The 18,642-nt window shown below is 41.4% G+C and overlaps 1 protein-coding gene across 7 annotated transcripts in view; it reads right to left on the bottom strand.

Annotated features, from left to right (window-relative positions):
- Positions 1-13,745: 13,745 nt before the first annotated feature.
- Positions 13,746-18,642, bottom strand: part of zmym4.1 (zinc finger MYM-type containing 4, tandem duplicate 1) — a 105,121-nt gene continuing 100,224 nt past the window's right edge. For all 7 annotated transcript variants that reach the window (XM_078566983.1, XM_078566986.1, XM_078566984.1 and 4 more), the window contains one exon: positions 13,746-17,014. In XM_078566983.1, coding sequence (XP_078423109.1) covers positions 16,804-17,014 — 211 coding nt within the window. In that variant the 3' untranslated portion in view covers positions 13,746-16,803. The remainder of the gene's footprint in view (positions 17,015-18,642) is intronic.

Here is an 18,642-nt window from a genome sequence, read left to right on the forward strand (position 1 = left end):
GTGGATCGCATACAAAGTTCCTGTGATTTGCCTTCCTTTGTACTGAAGTTTTGCAGCCAACTGTCCCTTAATATTTAGCTGAATGCCTCCTGGACCGTGGAGTCTTATGGTCGATGCTGGGGTAAGTCTGATTTTAACCATTGTTCTGTGTCTGAAAGAATTGAAATTCCTGCTCCAGTGTCTAATTTGAAGTTTGTTTTATGTATGTTGACCATAATATCTGCACTCCAGTAGTTCCCATTTGATCCTGTAATTTCTCCCAAGAATTATATTTCTGTTTGCTTTTCTTCTTCAACTTTTTTAATGCCTTCAACTTCTTGAATGGTCCTTGATCTTAGCTGTTTCTCCTTTAATTGTTCTGTTAAGAGCTGTTTTCTGCAGCAAACTGATTTAAAATGGCCTCTCCTTTTGCAGGAATGGCGCTCCACATTTTTGGCAGGGAATTCTTTGCACCAATGCAGCTTTTTCCCACCACAATAAGAATGCTGAATAATGGTGGCTACTCTGCCCTCTTCACTTTTTCTCTGTTTGGGGTTAGGTGCGCTGCAATTTCTATGTGCTACAAACTGGACTGTATCAGCCCTGTTTTCCCACAAGATTTCTTTTTGCCTCGAATAAAAATTTTGTTTTGCTTTCTGTCTTCTGCCTGCCTTGTTAAATGGACAGCCTTCGATTGCGTCGAATCTTCTCCCGACTGAAGAAAATCCGATAATGCCTCTTCTAAGACTTTCACAACAATGCGATCCCAAATTTATTCATCTTTCAGGGCTCCCTATTCACAATTCTTGGCTAAGTAACTCATTAATAAAGGAATCTATGCTCTCACCCAGTCTTTGGGTGCACCTATTGAATTTTGCTCTCTCTATAATGGTGTTTTTTATTTGAAGAATGAAATAAGTATCAAGGGCTACGATAGCTTCTTAATTTGTCATTGTGCCTTCGTTTATGCCCTGTCTGACGATTATGTCATCTGCATGACTGCCTATGGCATAGAGTAAGGCACTGACCTGCTCCTTGCTCGCCTTCTGTGCCAGTGCCCTTATTGTTCTGTGCCTGGTAAACCGGTGACACCAGTTGTGCCATTTCAGGGCTTGATCTGGGCTTTGCACATGGTTGAGGCACTCTGGTAAAGATAGGATTTTTTCTATGTCTTCTTTTTGCTATTGCCTTCTCTGGAGATTGGTTGAAGATTTTCCCATGCTGTCCTTGTCCTGCAGTCACTTCTCTTGCTGCTTCTTCCAGTTGCTGGGCTCAAGTATTGCTCCTTTCATCATGTTTTCCATTGTCACCCTCGATTATCACCATTGTGGGTCTTAAAGGTAGTAGTCATGGGTCTGAATGTACAGATTAGACTGAAGGCTAGACTTTTGGTAAATGCTACCTTTTATTGAACATTATACTAATTATCTACAATACAGAATTAGCACGAGGGCCTACATAGAACTGTCGCTCTCCATGCTCTGTTATCATGTGATTTTATATCACTGATGATGTCGACTATTTATTTATATATTTAGCATTAACCCTTTATACTATACTCCTTTGCATTAATTGGGAGCCAGTTTTTAACAGCCTCTCAGTCCTTGAGAGTTTAATGGCTGAAGCTTCTAAATATTCATGTTTTGGGGGAGTGGGGAGGATAATGATAATTTATTTGAAAGAAAATATTGTGTATGATCTGCTCAAATTTTTATATGTAGTTTATTTTATCTAAGGGTTTGATGTTTTAAGATTTACATTTTTGTGTGTAAGTTTGATCTGTTATATGTGTTTTGTTCGTATATGATGGACTTGGATTATTTTTGCATTGCAGCTCATGTGCTATGTGGAAAATCTCTGGCTGCATGCCCATCATTTTTTTACAATACACACTCTGTGACTGAGGCTCCTAGATGGGAGGGTAGCATTGTGAGATCAGCCCTGTTTTGTACAGGGGCTCAGGGCTGGATTTTCACTGAGTCAAGACTCCATGGAGCGTTCAAAATAGTGGCTGAGACCCGGATTCTTAAGTCCCGCTGCCCTTTCCAGTAGAAACCATTCTCGATAGTAGGGAAAGTGGGGCAGGACGTGCTTTGCGCATGCATGGCTCCCAAGTCTGTCAGGACATTTAAAAGCACTGCAAAGTTCAAATTCAGGTGTGACTTTCATCGCTGGAAGTGACTGAATCCTCATTGTGTGACTCATAACTTTATTGACAAGTGATAAAAAGTTCTGAAGGCCTCCAGAAATACATCTTTCCCCGGTGCAGAGCGCAGAGATTTTAAAGTTTGACCACAGAAGTTTTCCATCGCAGATAAGAGGTTTGTGGCTGATCCTAAGAAAGTGGGGGGAGTGGGTCTTGTGGAATTGGAAGGACATATCTGTGTGGCCCATTCAGATAACTCTGCCTTGAGCAGCCACGTGGGAGGCAGGATTGACTGCCAGGCTCGCTGGGGGAAAAGCATGCAGCATCCTGTTCCTGCAAACACTCATACCTAGTCCTCCCCATGTTGCCACGGAGGAGATGGAGGCAGGCTGCTCATCTCTCCTGGCATATGGCATTGAGGAGTGTGACTGCTGGCCTTGTCATGCAGTAACCCGGTGGGGTCCTACCTGAGACTGCGGGCTCTGCATTCCTCCAGGAGCAACTGTTGTTGCTGGGACATGTATTGCAAACAAAGGCTCTGGAGGAGGAGCTGGGAAAGTAGTAGAAGACAGGGATTCAGAGGTGTTCTCAGAACCCTCATCCTCCTCACCCATCTCCACAGCTCTGGGTTGGCTTTCTGTGGGTTAGATAAGGCTGGCTGTTGAGGCTCAGCCATCTTCCTTTCCTGCCACTGTTGTGCCACCAGCATGAATGTCCTGCTAAGGGTGCATAGCTCCTCGCATGCTCCTTGGAGATCAGCATTCATGCTATGAATGGCCTGCTCCAGGCTACTGATTGAGTCTTGTACTCTTTGTAGGCCAGAAGTTACGTTGCTCTTGCATGCAGCGTGTGATTTTGCATGTGTCTCCCCATGAGATTGGCCATTCTCTCTTGGATGGAGCTCACGCAATTGAGCCCCCAAGGCAAGGTAGAACTCATCACAGCAATGGAATCCCTCCGCTCGCAGTATGTGAGCTCAAATTGCCTCAGGGAACTCTGCCAGATGTCCCAAATACTGTGCCCATAAGGAGACTCTTGAGGCCCTACCTTCATGCCCACTGAAGCATCAGCGTGACTGTCCTCGCTCCTCTGAGGCCTACTCTGCACACATGTCTCTGAATCAGAATCCTCCTCCTGCACTCTGGTGTGGTGCCCTCCACCACGTGCCACTGACTCTGAACACATGCTACATCCCCCAGTGTCTGTGTTGGCAGATGGTGGGCTAGTCAGATGTGACACTGCCTCCTCAGGCATCTCTTCCTCCTTCTGATTCCTGAGGGATGAGATGGTCTGGGGGGTGGGGGGTGGGAGGGGGCAGGGGGGGGGGGGGGGGGGGGGGGGGGGGGTGGTGGCGGGGGGGGTTGCTGAGCAAGCATCACTGGGACTTGCGTGAGTCTTAAAAGAAAGTAATTAAAGTAAGACGTTGCCATTTTCAGAGCACACACAGGTCTAGAAAATTGCTTTCAACCATCTTAGTGGAACCCTTATTATGCAGGCCACCCTTCACACTCTACCTCATACCAATGTCCCCTTCTGCGTCGTGCACTAACTGTATCACCTCCACCATTTACACCATGATTGAAAGTGCCTCTAACACCATCTTTGTCCCTTACAATGGGTGATTCACTATCAATAATGTGCTCGGCAGGCACCCTCACTATTTCCATCACTCGATGGTGAGAATCATCCATAGACTCACAGACCTTTCCCCAGCCCAGGCCATCTCTCTGGCGTTGTGAGCCCTCTTGTCTTGCAAATACAACATATAGAGTGAATGTAAGCCCATTCTATCGTGCCGCCAGGAACAAAGCTTTTCAATGTGGCGGTGTGTCACAGTGGTCATTCTCGTGTCGACCATAACTGCTTGGATCAACACGTGTGCCTTGGACATACAATTGTCCATGGGAAAGGCAAGGTATGGACCAGGTCTGCCCCAACAGGTGCAGCATTCAGTTGTCATCCATCACAGGGACCGATGTGCTTTTGCCAAACAACTCACCTTGCCAGATCACAACAGGTTGTCGACCTCTTGCAGTATTGGATTGAGGACCGTTGATGTCCACCAGCTGCACTCGCAGTGGATGCTATCTCCTGCCATGCTCTCTTCATCACACTAGACACATTCCTCCTTCCTCTGGGGTATATGATCACCCTCCTTCACTGCATTTCTTTGACCAGAATCTGGAGGCCCTGGTCACAGATGCAGGGTGCTGGCCCTCCCACACCTTCATCAGCTGGCCTCTGCCTGTACCATTCTGACATGACAATGAAGAAAGCACATGAGCAATTAAGGCTTCCAGTTTCATTGGTCACCAAACATAATCTATGTCCGCTCACATGCAGGAATCTGATTCTCTAGTTCAGCACTGACTGATGTTTGTGGGGGGGCTGTGTGAATGCAGGGTGGCATGACATATGTTTCTTACTAAACACTAACATAATAATTGACGTACACTATCTCTGCCTCAATTGTCACTATCGTAAACCATTTAAATAACCATGTGTGTAGAAAAAATTCTAAACTTCCCCTTCATCTTCCAATGATAAAAGAAAGGAAGACTGGCATTTTCTTAGCACTTTTCATGAATATTGGATGTCTTAAAGCATTTTACAACCAATGAAGTGCTACTGAAGTGTAGTCACTGCAGTAGTATAGGAAATGGAGCAGCCAATTAATCTGCAGCAAACTCCCACACACAGCAATGTAATAATGAAGATATAATCCATTTTGTTTTAATATTGATTGAGAAATAAATATTGGCCAGTACACCAGGGATAACTCCCCTGCAACATAGTGTTGTGGGGTCTTTTACATTCACCTGTAAGGGCAGACAGGACCTCAATTTAATGTTGCATCCAAGAAACAGCACCTCCAACTCTCCCTCAGTCATGCACTGGAGTGTCAGCTTTGATTTTTATGCCCAAGTCCTGAAGTGGGACTTGAACCCAGAACCTTCTGAGTCAAAGGTGAGAGTACAACCAACAGAGCCACAGCTTACACAAATCTTCAGTCTCTGCTCCCTTTTATTTTCCAAACAGTGGAAACAAACTTTCACTTGTTATTCTCAAAATATAAAGTCATAATTTTGAAAAACTTACATCTGCGTTTAACACTTTTGGTTTATAAAAAAAAGCCTGTTTTTTTTTGGAGCCTAGCTTCATAACCATAATCACCTATTTCTAGCATCAGTGCAGTGAATCTCATTGTATCCTTTTTCCATGGCCTTAAACTTCCTATAATGAGATGCCCCAAACTGCTTATTATACTCCAACTGTAACCTAACCGCAGTATATCCTAAGAGTACCAAATGCACCATAATGCATTAGGTGAGTGCTGCAAGATTTGAGCATTTTGTCACCATACTGACCAAAAAACACCAGCACCTCAAAATGAGCTACGAAGAGAATCTACAAAAACCTGCCCTGGTTGCGAATGTTTCCTTGGTTATTTTCTCCCTTCCTGTCATGAAATCAGGGTGCGTTTCTGCAGGCACCACTCATCCACCACTACTTTGAACAAATGCCCATTATTCACATGGGTAGTGACCGTCAGTAGACTATTCAGCTGTATGAGGCATGCTAACTAAGCCAAGTTCCCCACACAATGCTCAGAGGGTGCATTGCCAGAATGGGCTCCAGATAATAATCAGGAACAGCACTTCATCCTTTGATTCAGCACTTTACAGCCTTCCAGACTCAACATTAAGTTCAACAATATCAGACTATAATCTCTGCTCCATTTGTTTCCTTTTCTTTGCTGGTTTAATTTTTTTGCTTTCAGACAGCAACACACCTGCTCTAGGCACATCTTTTGTTTCTTTTTTTGCCCCATCACAATTCCCTTTGGCCCTGTATTCTAACCCATCATTCAATCTCTCCTGTCTTCCACCCTATCACAGGCCTTCCTTTTGTCCTTGTAACACCCATGCTCTATTCAAAACCGATAACATCTCTAATTTTCTCCAGTTCTGATGAAAGGTCATTGCCCTGCAATGTTAACTCTGTCTTTCTCCACAGATGCTGCCATAACCTGCTGTGTATTTCCAGCATTTTCTGGGTTTTTTTTACAGAAACCCTGATTTTATTTCCTCTGACGTACCAGGGTTGCTTGAGGCAAATGTTGCCCCTACTGTTGTCCTGAATGAGATTAGCTACCTCAGTAGGTGCTGGCAATCAAACCTGGGAGTTTCAAGGTCTGTGTAGCGCAACTATTGACTGGATAACCTTCCCCCAGCCATTTGAGAGTATCTAGGAAAATCTTTAAAATTATAAGGAAATTAATAGGATGAATGAGGAGAGAACAGGAAAACTCCGAGGATAAAATTCCAAACTAAATAAGCTTTGAATGTCATAATTCAAGAGTAAGGGCCTGAAACTCCAGATTCTAAGAAGTTTAGAATTTCCTCAGGGTTCAGGCTGCTCCCCTATCTTAGAGCCCCTCAGCCAGCTCCAGGCTGATATATCTCATCTCACTCAGTGCAAGGGGTGAATGAAAGTTCTGCCCCCAACAAGGCCAACCAGAAGCAGTATGGATCTAGTCTAATCAGGTCCTTGCCATTGTCCAGTGAGATTCAATGGAATCCCAAAAAAACATGCGTGGCCTAGCGATCTTACACTTAGAATAAACAAATTACAGGAACACCACCACTTTGGGTAGTGCATGAAGAGGCATTCAAAAATGAAGTCCACATGGGTGCAGAAGATTAAGGAATATAGATTGAACGTTTTTCACCTAATTTATCTTTCACTACTTTTATGATGCCACACATCATTCCAACACAGAGTGGGAGTACATGGGCCTACTTTGAGGCCTTGATGGGGCTATGAAACACCCATCAGGAAATGGACGCCAGCATTGAGAGTCAGATCAGTCTCTCGTTTCCCCCTGCTCTCTCCTAAAAAAAGGGGGAAGGAAGGTATCTCACCCACTATCTCCCAAGTTCCCCTTTCAAAGGCTGTGGGAAATTAACACCACTGGTATTTTCCTGAATTCCTTATGGGTCGATTGTAGACTAATTGATAGAGATCGATTGGTATGATTAATCAACATCTCCATTATTGCATCACAAAACTAGCAGAATGGTAGAGAGCGAACTCAATGGACTTTGGTCTATTTTTCATATAGCAATTCCTAGGTTCCTAACTAGAGGTAATGAACTCTGCTCCCTTAATCGCCCCCACCCCACCAACTATTACCACCACTACCACTTTGCTTTACACCATAGCAGCAAGCCACAAGCCCACGTGTAAATATGTCTGGATTCACAATTGGCTTAGCAAAAAATGTAGTAAGGACAAAATCTGATGTGTGCACAGCTGTAACTGTGGTGAATGATCAACAAGGTTCCACAGATCTTTTGACAGCTGGATAACAACACTTACATATTTTTCAATTCAATTGTGTCTTTGAAATTAAAGGTTTTAATTGTGAGCCATAAGTCATGTTCTTTCAGGCTTCCTTTAGTTGAATTTGATCTCAAACTAGTATGGCCTCTGAACAAGGGTCCTCACGCTTGAATCCGATTGTTGATAAACTTAGCTGGGCACTAATCTCATTTACATGTGCTTATTTAGGGCGTTTATACTGCATCCTCTTCACTATCGCCCTATTTGGAAGTGTTTGTATTCCAATTCCAAGTACTCCAAGTACTTCTTTTAAAAACAGACTCTGAAAACAAAGTGCCAAAAACAACGAAACCATCGTTTATCAGTCCCCAACATAATGCGTTCGCACTTTGGTGTTAATTGCATTGATAGGAGGTTGGTATGGTCCCATTTTACTTCTGTATTTATACAGTTGTATCCCTGGCCATAAAAGAAATCCTAAAAATATCAAAGTCTATTTGTACACAATGTATGAAATTATTAAGTCTGTAATATACCCTGGTGTATTTTATGTTCACTCATTGGAGGAATGTCCTCGCTAGATAATGGAATACCTTGTCACAAACTTAGAATCAGCATTTACTGAATGGCCTCCTTCTGTGTTGCAACCATTCTATGATCTATAAATCAGCTGCACACAGCTAAATGCTGTGATCCATAAATGCACACGCTCAACAGAGCACCTTCTGCTACATCAACAAAAAGGTGCATTTTTATGTAGCACCTCACCATAGTACAATGTCCCAAGGCACTGCACAAGAGGATCAACAAACTAAGTTTGACAATGAGCTGCATAAAGTGATATTTGCCTGGATCTTGCAGTGTGGTGAACTGGAGGTGTTTCCACCAATTGCGTTTAAAACCACAATCTTACCTTTCTTGCTGGCTGCAGCATAGATCCATCGGTGAGTTAAGTAGGGAGGCCTAGTGTTAAGGCGCAATTCCAGCCACATCCATCTTTGAGGTCACGAGCTGAAAGACTTGCCCCTGAGGTCTGCCTTCATCTCAATGACAGTTAAGTGCTATTCATGGTTTTAAATGTTCTCTTCAATCAACTTTTAATTCCAGTTTACCACTGCACCCATTCCCCGACTGACTCAGCTCCACTCCCATTCCTCCCCTAGCTGTCACCCAAGCTCTGCTCCCACAACCTCGTCACGCCAGTCATCCATTCCCACCTGTCACCACAGCCCCCCGCCTCCAGTACTCCTGACTCTTTTGACATTGGTGGGACTGAGGAGCTGCGGGTGTGGGGCAAGAGAGGGGGGAATGGAGCCAGGGGTTGAACGCACAGCCTGGGGTGGAGCGGGGAGGGTGGATGCAGAGCTGGGACAGTGTTTGGAACTGGAGTAAAGGGGGTTTGGGGTTGCAGGGTGAGGGTGCAGTGTACAGCTGGGGAGCCAGGTGGGGGAATGGGCCAGGGAGTAGCCGGAGGTACTGAAGTGCTTAAATGCTCCACCTTATTTAAAGGGTGGTGCACTTGAGCAGAGTCTATGCCTGCTAAGAGCAGCTCTAAATAAATCAGGGCATTCTCCAGTACTTGCACGAGATGGTACCTAGAAAGGAGTTGGAGCGTTGAGTGAAGGGAGTGGTCACTTTGAAATGCTGAAGGAGGAGGAGAGGAAGATACATTTTGTGGTGGCATCATTTTGGAGGTGGCTAGAATAATAGAGGGTGATCAATTAGATGTGGTGACTGTCAGGATGGATGGTGAGGACAAGGGGAGCCCTAATCGTGATTATAGGAGGGACAAGAAGAGGTGAGAGCTAAGATTTGGGAAGCTAAACAGAAATGACCAAGATCCCTGTCAATCACAATGAGGCCAGCAGAGTGAATGTCTAATTAAAGATAAAGGAAGATATCTCAAAGCACTGGTATAGAAGGTGGCATCATCAGAACATATGTGGCAGAGATGGAGAAACTAGGAAAATGGAACTGAGTCCTTATGGAAAGGGGGTAGGAGATAATCAAGGTAGTTGTCGGAGTTAGTGAGCTTCTGGTGAATATTGGTCAATAGTATACAGAGACAGAGAACTCAAGGAAGGGAAGGGAGGAGTTGGAAATGGACCTGGTGAAGATGAAGGAAGGGCGAAAATTGGAAGTAAATTTGATATTCTCTAGTTTGGTTGAGAGCATGAAACGTTATCAAAACAGTCAATGTAGCTCCTCTAGACACATCAATGCTTCTTAACGTGACCCATGACCATCCTCTTTTCCATTGCACCATGATGTCTTTTGTCACATAATCTGTCCGCCTTCCACCTTATCAGACACAAAATTGTTCATGATGCTAAACTTGAAGGTGTAACAGAGAGGATGATACAAATTGACTGCAACAGGACGTAGGTAGGCTAACAGAATGGGCAAATGGTAGATGAAATTTAACACTGAAAAGTTTAGAAGGGGTAGGGAGAGGCAATATATTCAATGACACAGTTCTGAAGACTGTGCAGGAACAGAGGGACCTTGAGATCCACGTGCACAGGTCTTTGCAGGTAGCAGGATATATTAAGAAAATTATATATTAAGAAAGCAGAGTTGGAATGTGGAGTTGAGGTTACAATCAGATCAGCCATGATCTTATTAAATGGCGGAGCAGACTCAAGGAGCCGAGTGGCTTGCTCTTGCTCCTGCTCCTAATTCATATGTCCATAAGCATTTAACGGAGCATATGGGATTTTGGAGTTTCATAAAAAGTATTGAGAACAAATGCAGGGAAGTTATGCTGAACCTTCATAAAGCGCTTTGGGATGAGATGAAGTTGTGGAAAACACTTTTTGTGACTCTATGACTCAGTCCACATACACCACTGCAGATGGCCCAGCCCACCAGAGCTATCATGGAGACACCCATCTCTTTAATCACATATCATTCATGCCATTATACTAAAATGACTAAGTATTGACTTCTCTCTCATATAAAATAACTCATTCATCAAAATGATGTATGATAGCATTTTAAGGTTTGCTTTCTGCTTTTATCTAATCAAACAAACTAAAAGGAAAACAAGACTGTTTTGCTTAATTACCTGAAATAGAAACTCCTCTCAAAGACTGAAACACTTGTTAGATAACAAACCCCGCCAGGTAAACAGGAAATGTTTGTTAAGATAAGACTATCAGTCTGGAGGGAGAGGTCAGTCTAAAACACATTTGTTACATCGGAAATGGCATCGCCTGCAGGAAGTGCCTGGTGCCATAGTTACTGGAGTTGTATCTTTAAACCTGGTGTTTTACTTTACATTTATTTGCTACTTCAAATGCCTCAGACTTGTTAATTAGGTGATTAATTAGTATGTGTACTGATTAGAAAGGTCTTTGATGTATTTATGGTTAGAGGAAACCATAATCACAATCACCAAGCATGTTTAACAGTAGTGTTTATTGGAGCACTTTGTTGACCATTCCCTTTCTGCTCTGTGGCCTTTACAAATGGCTCTTTAACAACTAAAACATATGAGAAAACAATAATAATGATGATAAGGGTTATGAGAACTGCAGGTCTTTTAATGCCACTTCCATCATTTCCCCATCCACCTCTAACTGTTATTGTTGGCTTTACTTGTCAGGCGAATGATAGCAAACAGAGAGAGGGGGAAAGGAGGCGGGGACAGAGTATTTTAGCAGATTTGGCAAGACTCATTGATTCTGGTCTGAAGAATGACCTATTTGGGCACGTCACTCTTAAAAGTAAACCCAGCACTATATTTTCACAGGGTTTGCAATCTATGCATTTCCTGATGCTTGGAATGACATTCCTAATTTTTTTAATGTTCACAACTCAGAATTGTAGTGGATGTGGGTTGGGGAGAGAGCCTGATAGAGATGAAAAAGTACACAATATGCAGCATTGAAAAGAATAATAAATTTGCATTTATATACAGTGCCTTTCACATCTTAGGATATGCTCTGGTGCTTTACAGCCAATGAATTACTTTACAAGTATAGTTACTGGTATTTTGTGAGCAAAAACACAAGTCTGTATACAGCAAGACCCCACAAACATCAAAGGAGTAATCAGTTAAAGGCGCTAAAGTACAAGTTGCTTTTATTTAAAGTGGGAAAATGTCCCTTCAAAAAGTTTAACAAAAAGCAAAAGAGGTTGAAAATCTAATCCTCTCACTGTGTAAAATATGTTCCTTCTCAGGTTGCCTTTGGTTCTTTTATTAATCACTTAAAAGGAGAGATAGTTAACTGCCCAACACAGCAGGACAAAGCAACAAATATCCAAACGGTTTTTATTCAACTCATCAGGGGAAATGCCTATCATTTTTTATTGTCCCACTAAAACAACCACTTAGTTCACAGATGCACTGACCTAAAAACTTGTCATCACTGGTAACTTTTGTATAAACATATCTATGAAATTTGTTTTGTACGAGGCACTCAATATTAACTGGGCACATGTAATATGAGTACACATAACCCCTGCAATACTGCACCACCAGCATAGTGTCCAAACAGAGGGTATCCTTTCCAAATAGCCAATGGAGGTAGGGTACAAGAAGCCATTGATGTACAAATCTCTCCAAGGCCTCGCTCGATTATCACTGTCATCTCCTCCTGCTCCACAATCAAGATAACTGCACTCCTCTAATTTCTAGTCTCTTCAGCGTTCCCAATTTCAATCACTCCACCATTGATCACTGTGCCTTTAGCTACTTTGTTCTCTCTAAGCTTTGGAATTCCTCCCTAAACCTCTCCACCTTTCTTCTTCAAGGCACTCCTTATAACCCATCTTTTCCGTCAAGCTTTTGGTTATCTGTCCTAATATCTCCTTAAGTGGCATGTCATGTTTTGTTTTATAATGTCCTGAGGCACTTCATGGAGGCATGTTATGATGTTAAAAGTGCTACAAATTGTTGCTGTTGATCTCTGTGGCATGCATTTTTCCCTTTCTCAACATTACTTTGATTCCAGCGTCAACTCAAGGGGATCCCTGGTGTCCAGCAAGTGTTATCATCAACCAGACTAAGCAGTCAATCACACTGAATAATTCTCTCAGACAGCAAACCAGAAAGTAACAAAAACATTATCCTTCATTTTTTAATTATTTTTCAGATAGCAAAATAAAGATTAGAACATACACAAGTTAAGGTGCAAACTGAAATATCATACACAAATTTTAATCTGTGGAATGTATAATGGAGAAATTTGACATTCCACAAATATAAAATTAGTTTTTCGTGGCCAGAGGAGTTGTTCGTCAGTAGTTATGAACTTAATATGCTGTTAAAAACTCAGTTATACCTCATTCAACAAGGCATAACATTATCAAAGGATTTTACTAAACTAAGCATAAAAATACTAGATCGCATCAATTCAAGTGGTTTCAGATTTCCAACTGTGAAGACTTTAACAGTGCACCCTGTGAAATAGTAGGGATTCAATGACAACAAATTCTGCATTTCCATGTTTAACTGTGCTTGCATAGATGTCAGATGTTGCCATCAGGTACACAGTTGTACTGACAACAAACAGTGAACTCAGTGGAATCACTTCCAAGGCTGTGAACTAATTACAGAATCAAATGGTGATGATGAACCATTAGAATATCCTCCTTTGCCATATAGCCAGTGACCACTCGTTTATTTCTGTGGCTTCAAATGTAATTTTATACTTAAAAATCACTGTCCAAAGTTTTCAAATTTAGCATGTTGTGTAAATTCACCAATTTTGGGACCTTTTTTCCCTCCAAAGTGATGCTAATAATTAAAAGTAGAATGCTCTACCCTTTGGTGATCAAATTACAATGTGACTGTACATGCTGAAAGATACTGCTGCCTCACCCAACTACCCAAAAACAATGAACTGTTTTTCTCTTGCAATTTAAGCACCCACGGTGTTGAAAACATTGCCACGTCTGGGTATAGTAATTAAGAAGTCATTTGGTTACAAAACTTAAGAATATGGTACAATAACGTTTTTTCTGTGGCAAATTTTCTTTCAATACTTTTTAAAAAGGACATTCTAGTAATTTACATATCTCCCATTTCCACTGCCTTAGACTTAATATGTTCACAGAAGTTCCAGTATTCCTGCACAAGACAAATTTTCTATTTAAAGGACCGGCAGGATTTGCCTTCCCCTCAAGAGGGCAAGACAAACATTACTAATATCTTGCCCTTTAATTACAATGGGAGATTTTCTACATTAAATTTAACATACAACAGACAAGAACAATCAAACCATGAGAGACATCCAAGCAGTAACGAATACAAATGGCTGTAGATTAAAAAAAAAAAAGAAATTTTATTCAGGTAACATAAATATTCACTTATTTTTGTTCATTTACTATAAGTTGAATTAAAATTTGACTAAAAACTTTAAAAAGGCTCATAAATGACAGCAGCTGAATCCTGTAGTTCTTACTGATAAATATTTTATTAAAGGGGCATAGTCGTTTGATACGTCTTGCACTTTATACCAGGTTTGCTAATAGAAGTGTAAAAAAATGATCCACAACAATGATCACAAAGTCTTTTATGTTTTAAAACAAATTTTTTTTTTAAAAAAAAGGTTGTACTGTGCCAAAACAAAAATATTCCTGCAGCTCCATGATCCTGGATACTCAGGTACTTTTCAACTGGGATTTCAGAACATTGTTCCTGGTCATTTCACACATTCAGCTTGCCTGAAAACCCTCTCCACAAAAAGATTCTCAGTGCCCCTTTAAAATGTACTTATAGCACTGTAATATTATCTGAACACAGTTGAAATATGGAAGAATGCATTGATTATAAAATAACAGTCACTTACTTTCGGCCATTAAAAGGCATTATGCTCTTCAATGATTAGAAAAGAACTGCTGGTTCTATTCGAAACAAATGATACCATCTTGCACCACGTACAGTTTCATTTAAAACCTGATCACTATAGGGCCATTCATTTCTTGGGTGATAACATTCAAGAGTTGCTGATAAATTTGTAAAACATGCCAAAGGTTGAAAACCAAACTAGGTTATTCTTCCCCAATCCCAACACTTCACCTCATCCTTTATGCCAATTGAAAATGTTTCAGAAAATGTGCTTAACTAGCTTTCAGTTACTCGCCCTCAGATTTACAAGATTTGGGAGTGGGCGAGAGGTGTACTGCAATTTCTAAGATAACCACTTGCAGTTGAATGAAATGACGCAATAGGCTAGAAACACTATCCCTTTATCTCTGGGATCTGGATTTGACCCCATTTAGGGTGATGGCATGAATGCCTCCTCTTTCCTGTAGGTTGTGGTAGCCTGAAAAAAGAGTGCTGGCAGTCACAACTCAGTGCAAGCCCACCACACAATAGTGCTCAGAATTCGGCACAAATTAACACTAAGTTAGAACTGTCACAATGATTGGAAATGGAATATTTACATTGTGCATTAGGGATGCTCTTCTAGATAGTGGTTAAGGCACATTGTTGGGATGGTGGAGTTTCACCCTGTATCTTAACTGATAGTTTACCCAAACTGGAGAAGGCTTAATGCTGACAATAGGTGCAAAAAAGTGGAAAAATCTTCAGCTTCTCAGTTTAAGCTTTCTGCTAAGTTCACTGGAAAAAGATACAAACAGGCAACAGGCAAATTCTACACATAATGATAGGAAAATCTCTTCCTAAAGGTTAATGGGTGAAAAATCTTGGGGATGGACAATTTCCAAATAGGTGTTGTTAGCATATGCTGGGATGAAGTGGAAAATCTCCTCAAATCAGTCAGTTTCCCCAGGTTCTAAACTATGTTTCAGTGACTCTTCCAACCTTTCATTCCTTAGTAAAATAAGTTGAGATTTTTTTTTTGAAAATAAACAAATCAGGTTCACCAAAACTCAGTGCCTCAGAATAAAAGGGCACAAGTTTGATTGGTGATTGCTTTCCAGTTCCAAAAGGAAATTTAAGGGTAAATTCAGTGATTCTGAGCTCCCATCATTCAGCCATGCCCGAAGAAAATGAGTGTCTGAGGACGGGCTACAGCACTGCAGTACTCCAACTGGAGCTCCTTGAACATAGCTCATTGTTGAGACTGTAAATGAATTTACCTGACAGATCAGACAAATGTGTATCCACAGGAAGGGGCAAAGAAAATTATAAAAATAATTCAATTATCCCCTCCATCACCACTCTTCTACTTGTATTTTTTAGTCCAGCAGCAGGTGCACTGCTTGGTCATTGCCTGGATTTGGGGATTTTAAGTAAAAGTAATTGATGCACCTCCGTTCATAGAATGAAGCAGAAAAGGTATTAGAACTAAGTCCTTCCCTTAATGGGAAAAAAAAACTCAATGCGTCTAGTTCACAGCAATTTCCATGTACAAAATGCCTTTCTCAAAACTAAACTCAAAACGGTATCTAGTGTATTAACTACTTTCAAGTTTCCCATTGTATATGCAAATGGGGAACAGTGCGTTTCTCGGCTAATGTAGAGGTAAAAGGTACTTTCACACAAACGCCTGTTTACTACAATGCAAACTGTATTATATAACAAGGAGTACATTGGGTTTTTCTACAAATGTAATGAGTTTGCGGTATGTAAAGTCTGACCAGGCTTCACATAAGCAATTATTTTATACACAGTAAAGATATAAATGTAATTAAAATGTATGTACAAAAACATATCGGCAAGAACCTAAACTTATAACAACATCCTTTTAGCTGCCCATCACCTTCAAAATATACAAATTTATACTCATGTGTACATCTACACCTAAACTTACAGCACACGGATCTCCTCTAAACGAAATGTGAGCACAGGACATTTTAACAAGGGGTTAGTAGATGCATTTCAATGCTATTTTTTTTAAAACAAAATTTCACAGTTAACAGCAATCTAGGAACTAAACGTTGCGTTTTCATTCATAGGTGTTAACATTTAAATGGCGAAATACTGTCTCTATGACCTTCAAACGTGGCTGCAACATTCTAAAATGGTAGTATTGCCATTTAAATACTTCTTGGTGTGATTCTTGCGCCCTTCATCCCACCTGTCCCTCTTCCCCATTCTCCCTATAAATGTTTTTGTTGCACGTAGGTTTTCATGATGAAAATCCAGTGATTCAGCATGGGGTAAAAACAAATCCACATCACTTTTCATTTTTAACAAAAAAGTATTTAAACTGCAATTGTTTAAAAGCACCAAGATTTCCTGTCAATTTAATTATTAACATCAATTTTTTTTGACCAGTGTGTTTATCAACCCTCCCTTTCCTGTCCCCCAAATCAACCCAGAGGAAGAGTATGCTATATTCCTAGCAGTCTGTTACTCTTCATGGGTACATGCATTCTAAAATTCAGTGCTTAAAAATGGATAAAAATCTAGTTCATTCAAACGCATCTTCCTCTTCAGCATCCTCGTGATTGACCTTTGCAAGCTCCTCGTGAACCTCCCTCACCATGAGAATACGAGTTAACATGGCATCCAGAATGGCAGGGTCAGTTGGTAACGTTGAATACCACATGGGGCTGTCAGGCACACACGAGCGTTCCGGCTGAAGATAGAAAACATCACTTCTCGACTTCACACTCTCAGAACTATGGAACGGTTAAAAGAAAAACACAAAGGTGGTTAGAAGTGATGAATAGACACTTTTTTATTAATTATAAAGGGCTTAATTTTTACATTGATCAAATGGAATAACAATATATAAACATTGATGCAAAGGCAAAATACTGCAGATGCTGGAAATATGAAATAAAAACAGAAAGTGCTGGGAATATGCAACAGGTATAGCAGCATCCACGGAGAAAGAAATAGAGATAACGTTTCAGGCCGATGATCTTTGATCAGAACTGGAAAAAGTTAGAGATTCAACAGGTTTCAAGTAAGTGCAAAAACATGAAAGCGGGGCAGAATGAAAAGGGAGTGTTTGTGACAGGGTGGAAGGCGGGAGAGATGAATTGACAAATGAAATAGCAGTGCAAAGCAAAAGGAGGTGGTAAAGGAACAAGAAACAAAAGATGATTCTGTAGCAGGTGTAAATAGGAATAACAAAACAGCTGTTATGCAAAAACAAAATGCAAAGGATTAAAAAAAGGGTCAGAGATTACAATCTGAAATTGTTGAATTCAAGTATTGAATCGGAAGGCTGTATATTGCCTAAATGAAAGATGAGGTGCAGTTCCTTGATCACACGTTGCCCTTCACTGGAACAGTGCAAGAGGCAGAGTGCGCGGAAGTTATAGTGGGATGGGACAGAGAATTAAAACAACAGGCAATCACAAACTCAGGGTCATGTTTGTGGATAAAAGTGATCATCCAATCTGTGCCAAATCTCCCTATTATCCACCATATACTCACCGCCTCCCTGAGCCAGCTGACTACAATTCCTCACTCCCGGCATAAAGGCTCTATTCCTTTCTCCCGATTTCTCCATATCAGTTGCATCTGTTCTGACCTTGCAACCTTCCATAACGTTGCACCAACGTTTCCATTCTTGCTCAGCTAAGAACTCCACCCCCACCACCAACCAATGTAGTTGTCAGGGTCACACTGTCCATTCTATTTCCTCCACTTCTGTTCTCACATCTCACCTCCTTCCCAGACCATAAAGGGTTCCCCCTTGCCTCACTTTCCACCCACAGCCTTCACATTCAACAGATAATCTTCATCATTTTCATCACCACCAGTATGACGTCACCGCCATACAGACCCATCCCCCTTCCGCATTCCAAAGGTCCTATTCCCTCCACAACACCCTCGCCATCCTTCCATCGCCCTCCACAATCCCTCCCCATCCCACTGTACATTCACATGCAAGCACAGGAGATGTAACACTTGCAATTCTACCTCTTCCCTGCTCACTATTCAAGGCTGGAAACACTTCAAGGTGGAACAGCAATTTACTTGTCCTTCTTTCAATTTAGTACCAACTCGCGACGTGGTCTCCTCTACATTCAGGAGGCCAAACACAGATGGACTGGAATGCTTTGCCAAACATTTCAGTGCAGTCTCCATGCACAGCCTCAAGCTTCCATTTGCCTATCATTTTAAATTTCCAACCCTCTCTGGCCTCAAGTCTCCCACACTGTTCCAATGAAACTCAACACAAGCTCAAGGATCAGTACAACTTTCCACTAGGTACTTCATGGTATTTCCTATTCAACATCGAATTCAACAATTTCACATCATAATCTGTGCCCAATTTTTTTCTTTGTTTTTC

This window comes from Cetorhinus maximus, chromosome 21, assembly GCF_964194155.1.
Source record: "Cetorhinus maximus chromosome 21, sCetMax3.hap1.1, whole genome shotgun sequence".
Taxonomy (NCBI): domain Eukaryota; kingdom Metazoa; phylum Chordata; class Chondrichthyes; order Lamniformes; family Cetorhinidae; genus Cetorhinus; species Cetorhinus maximus.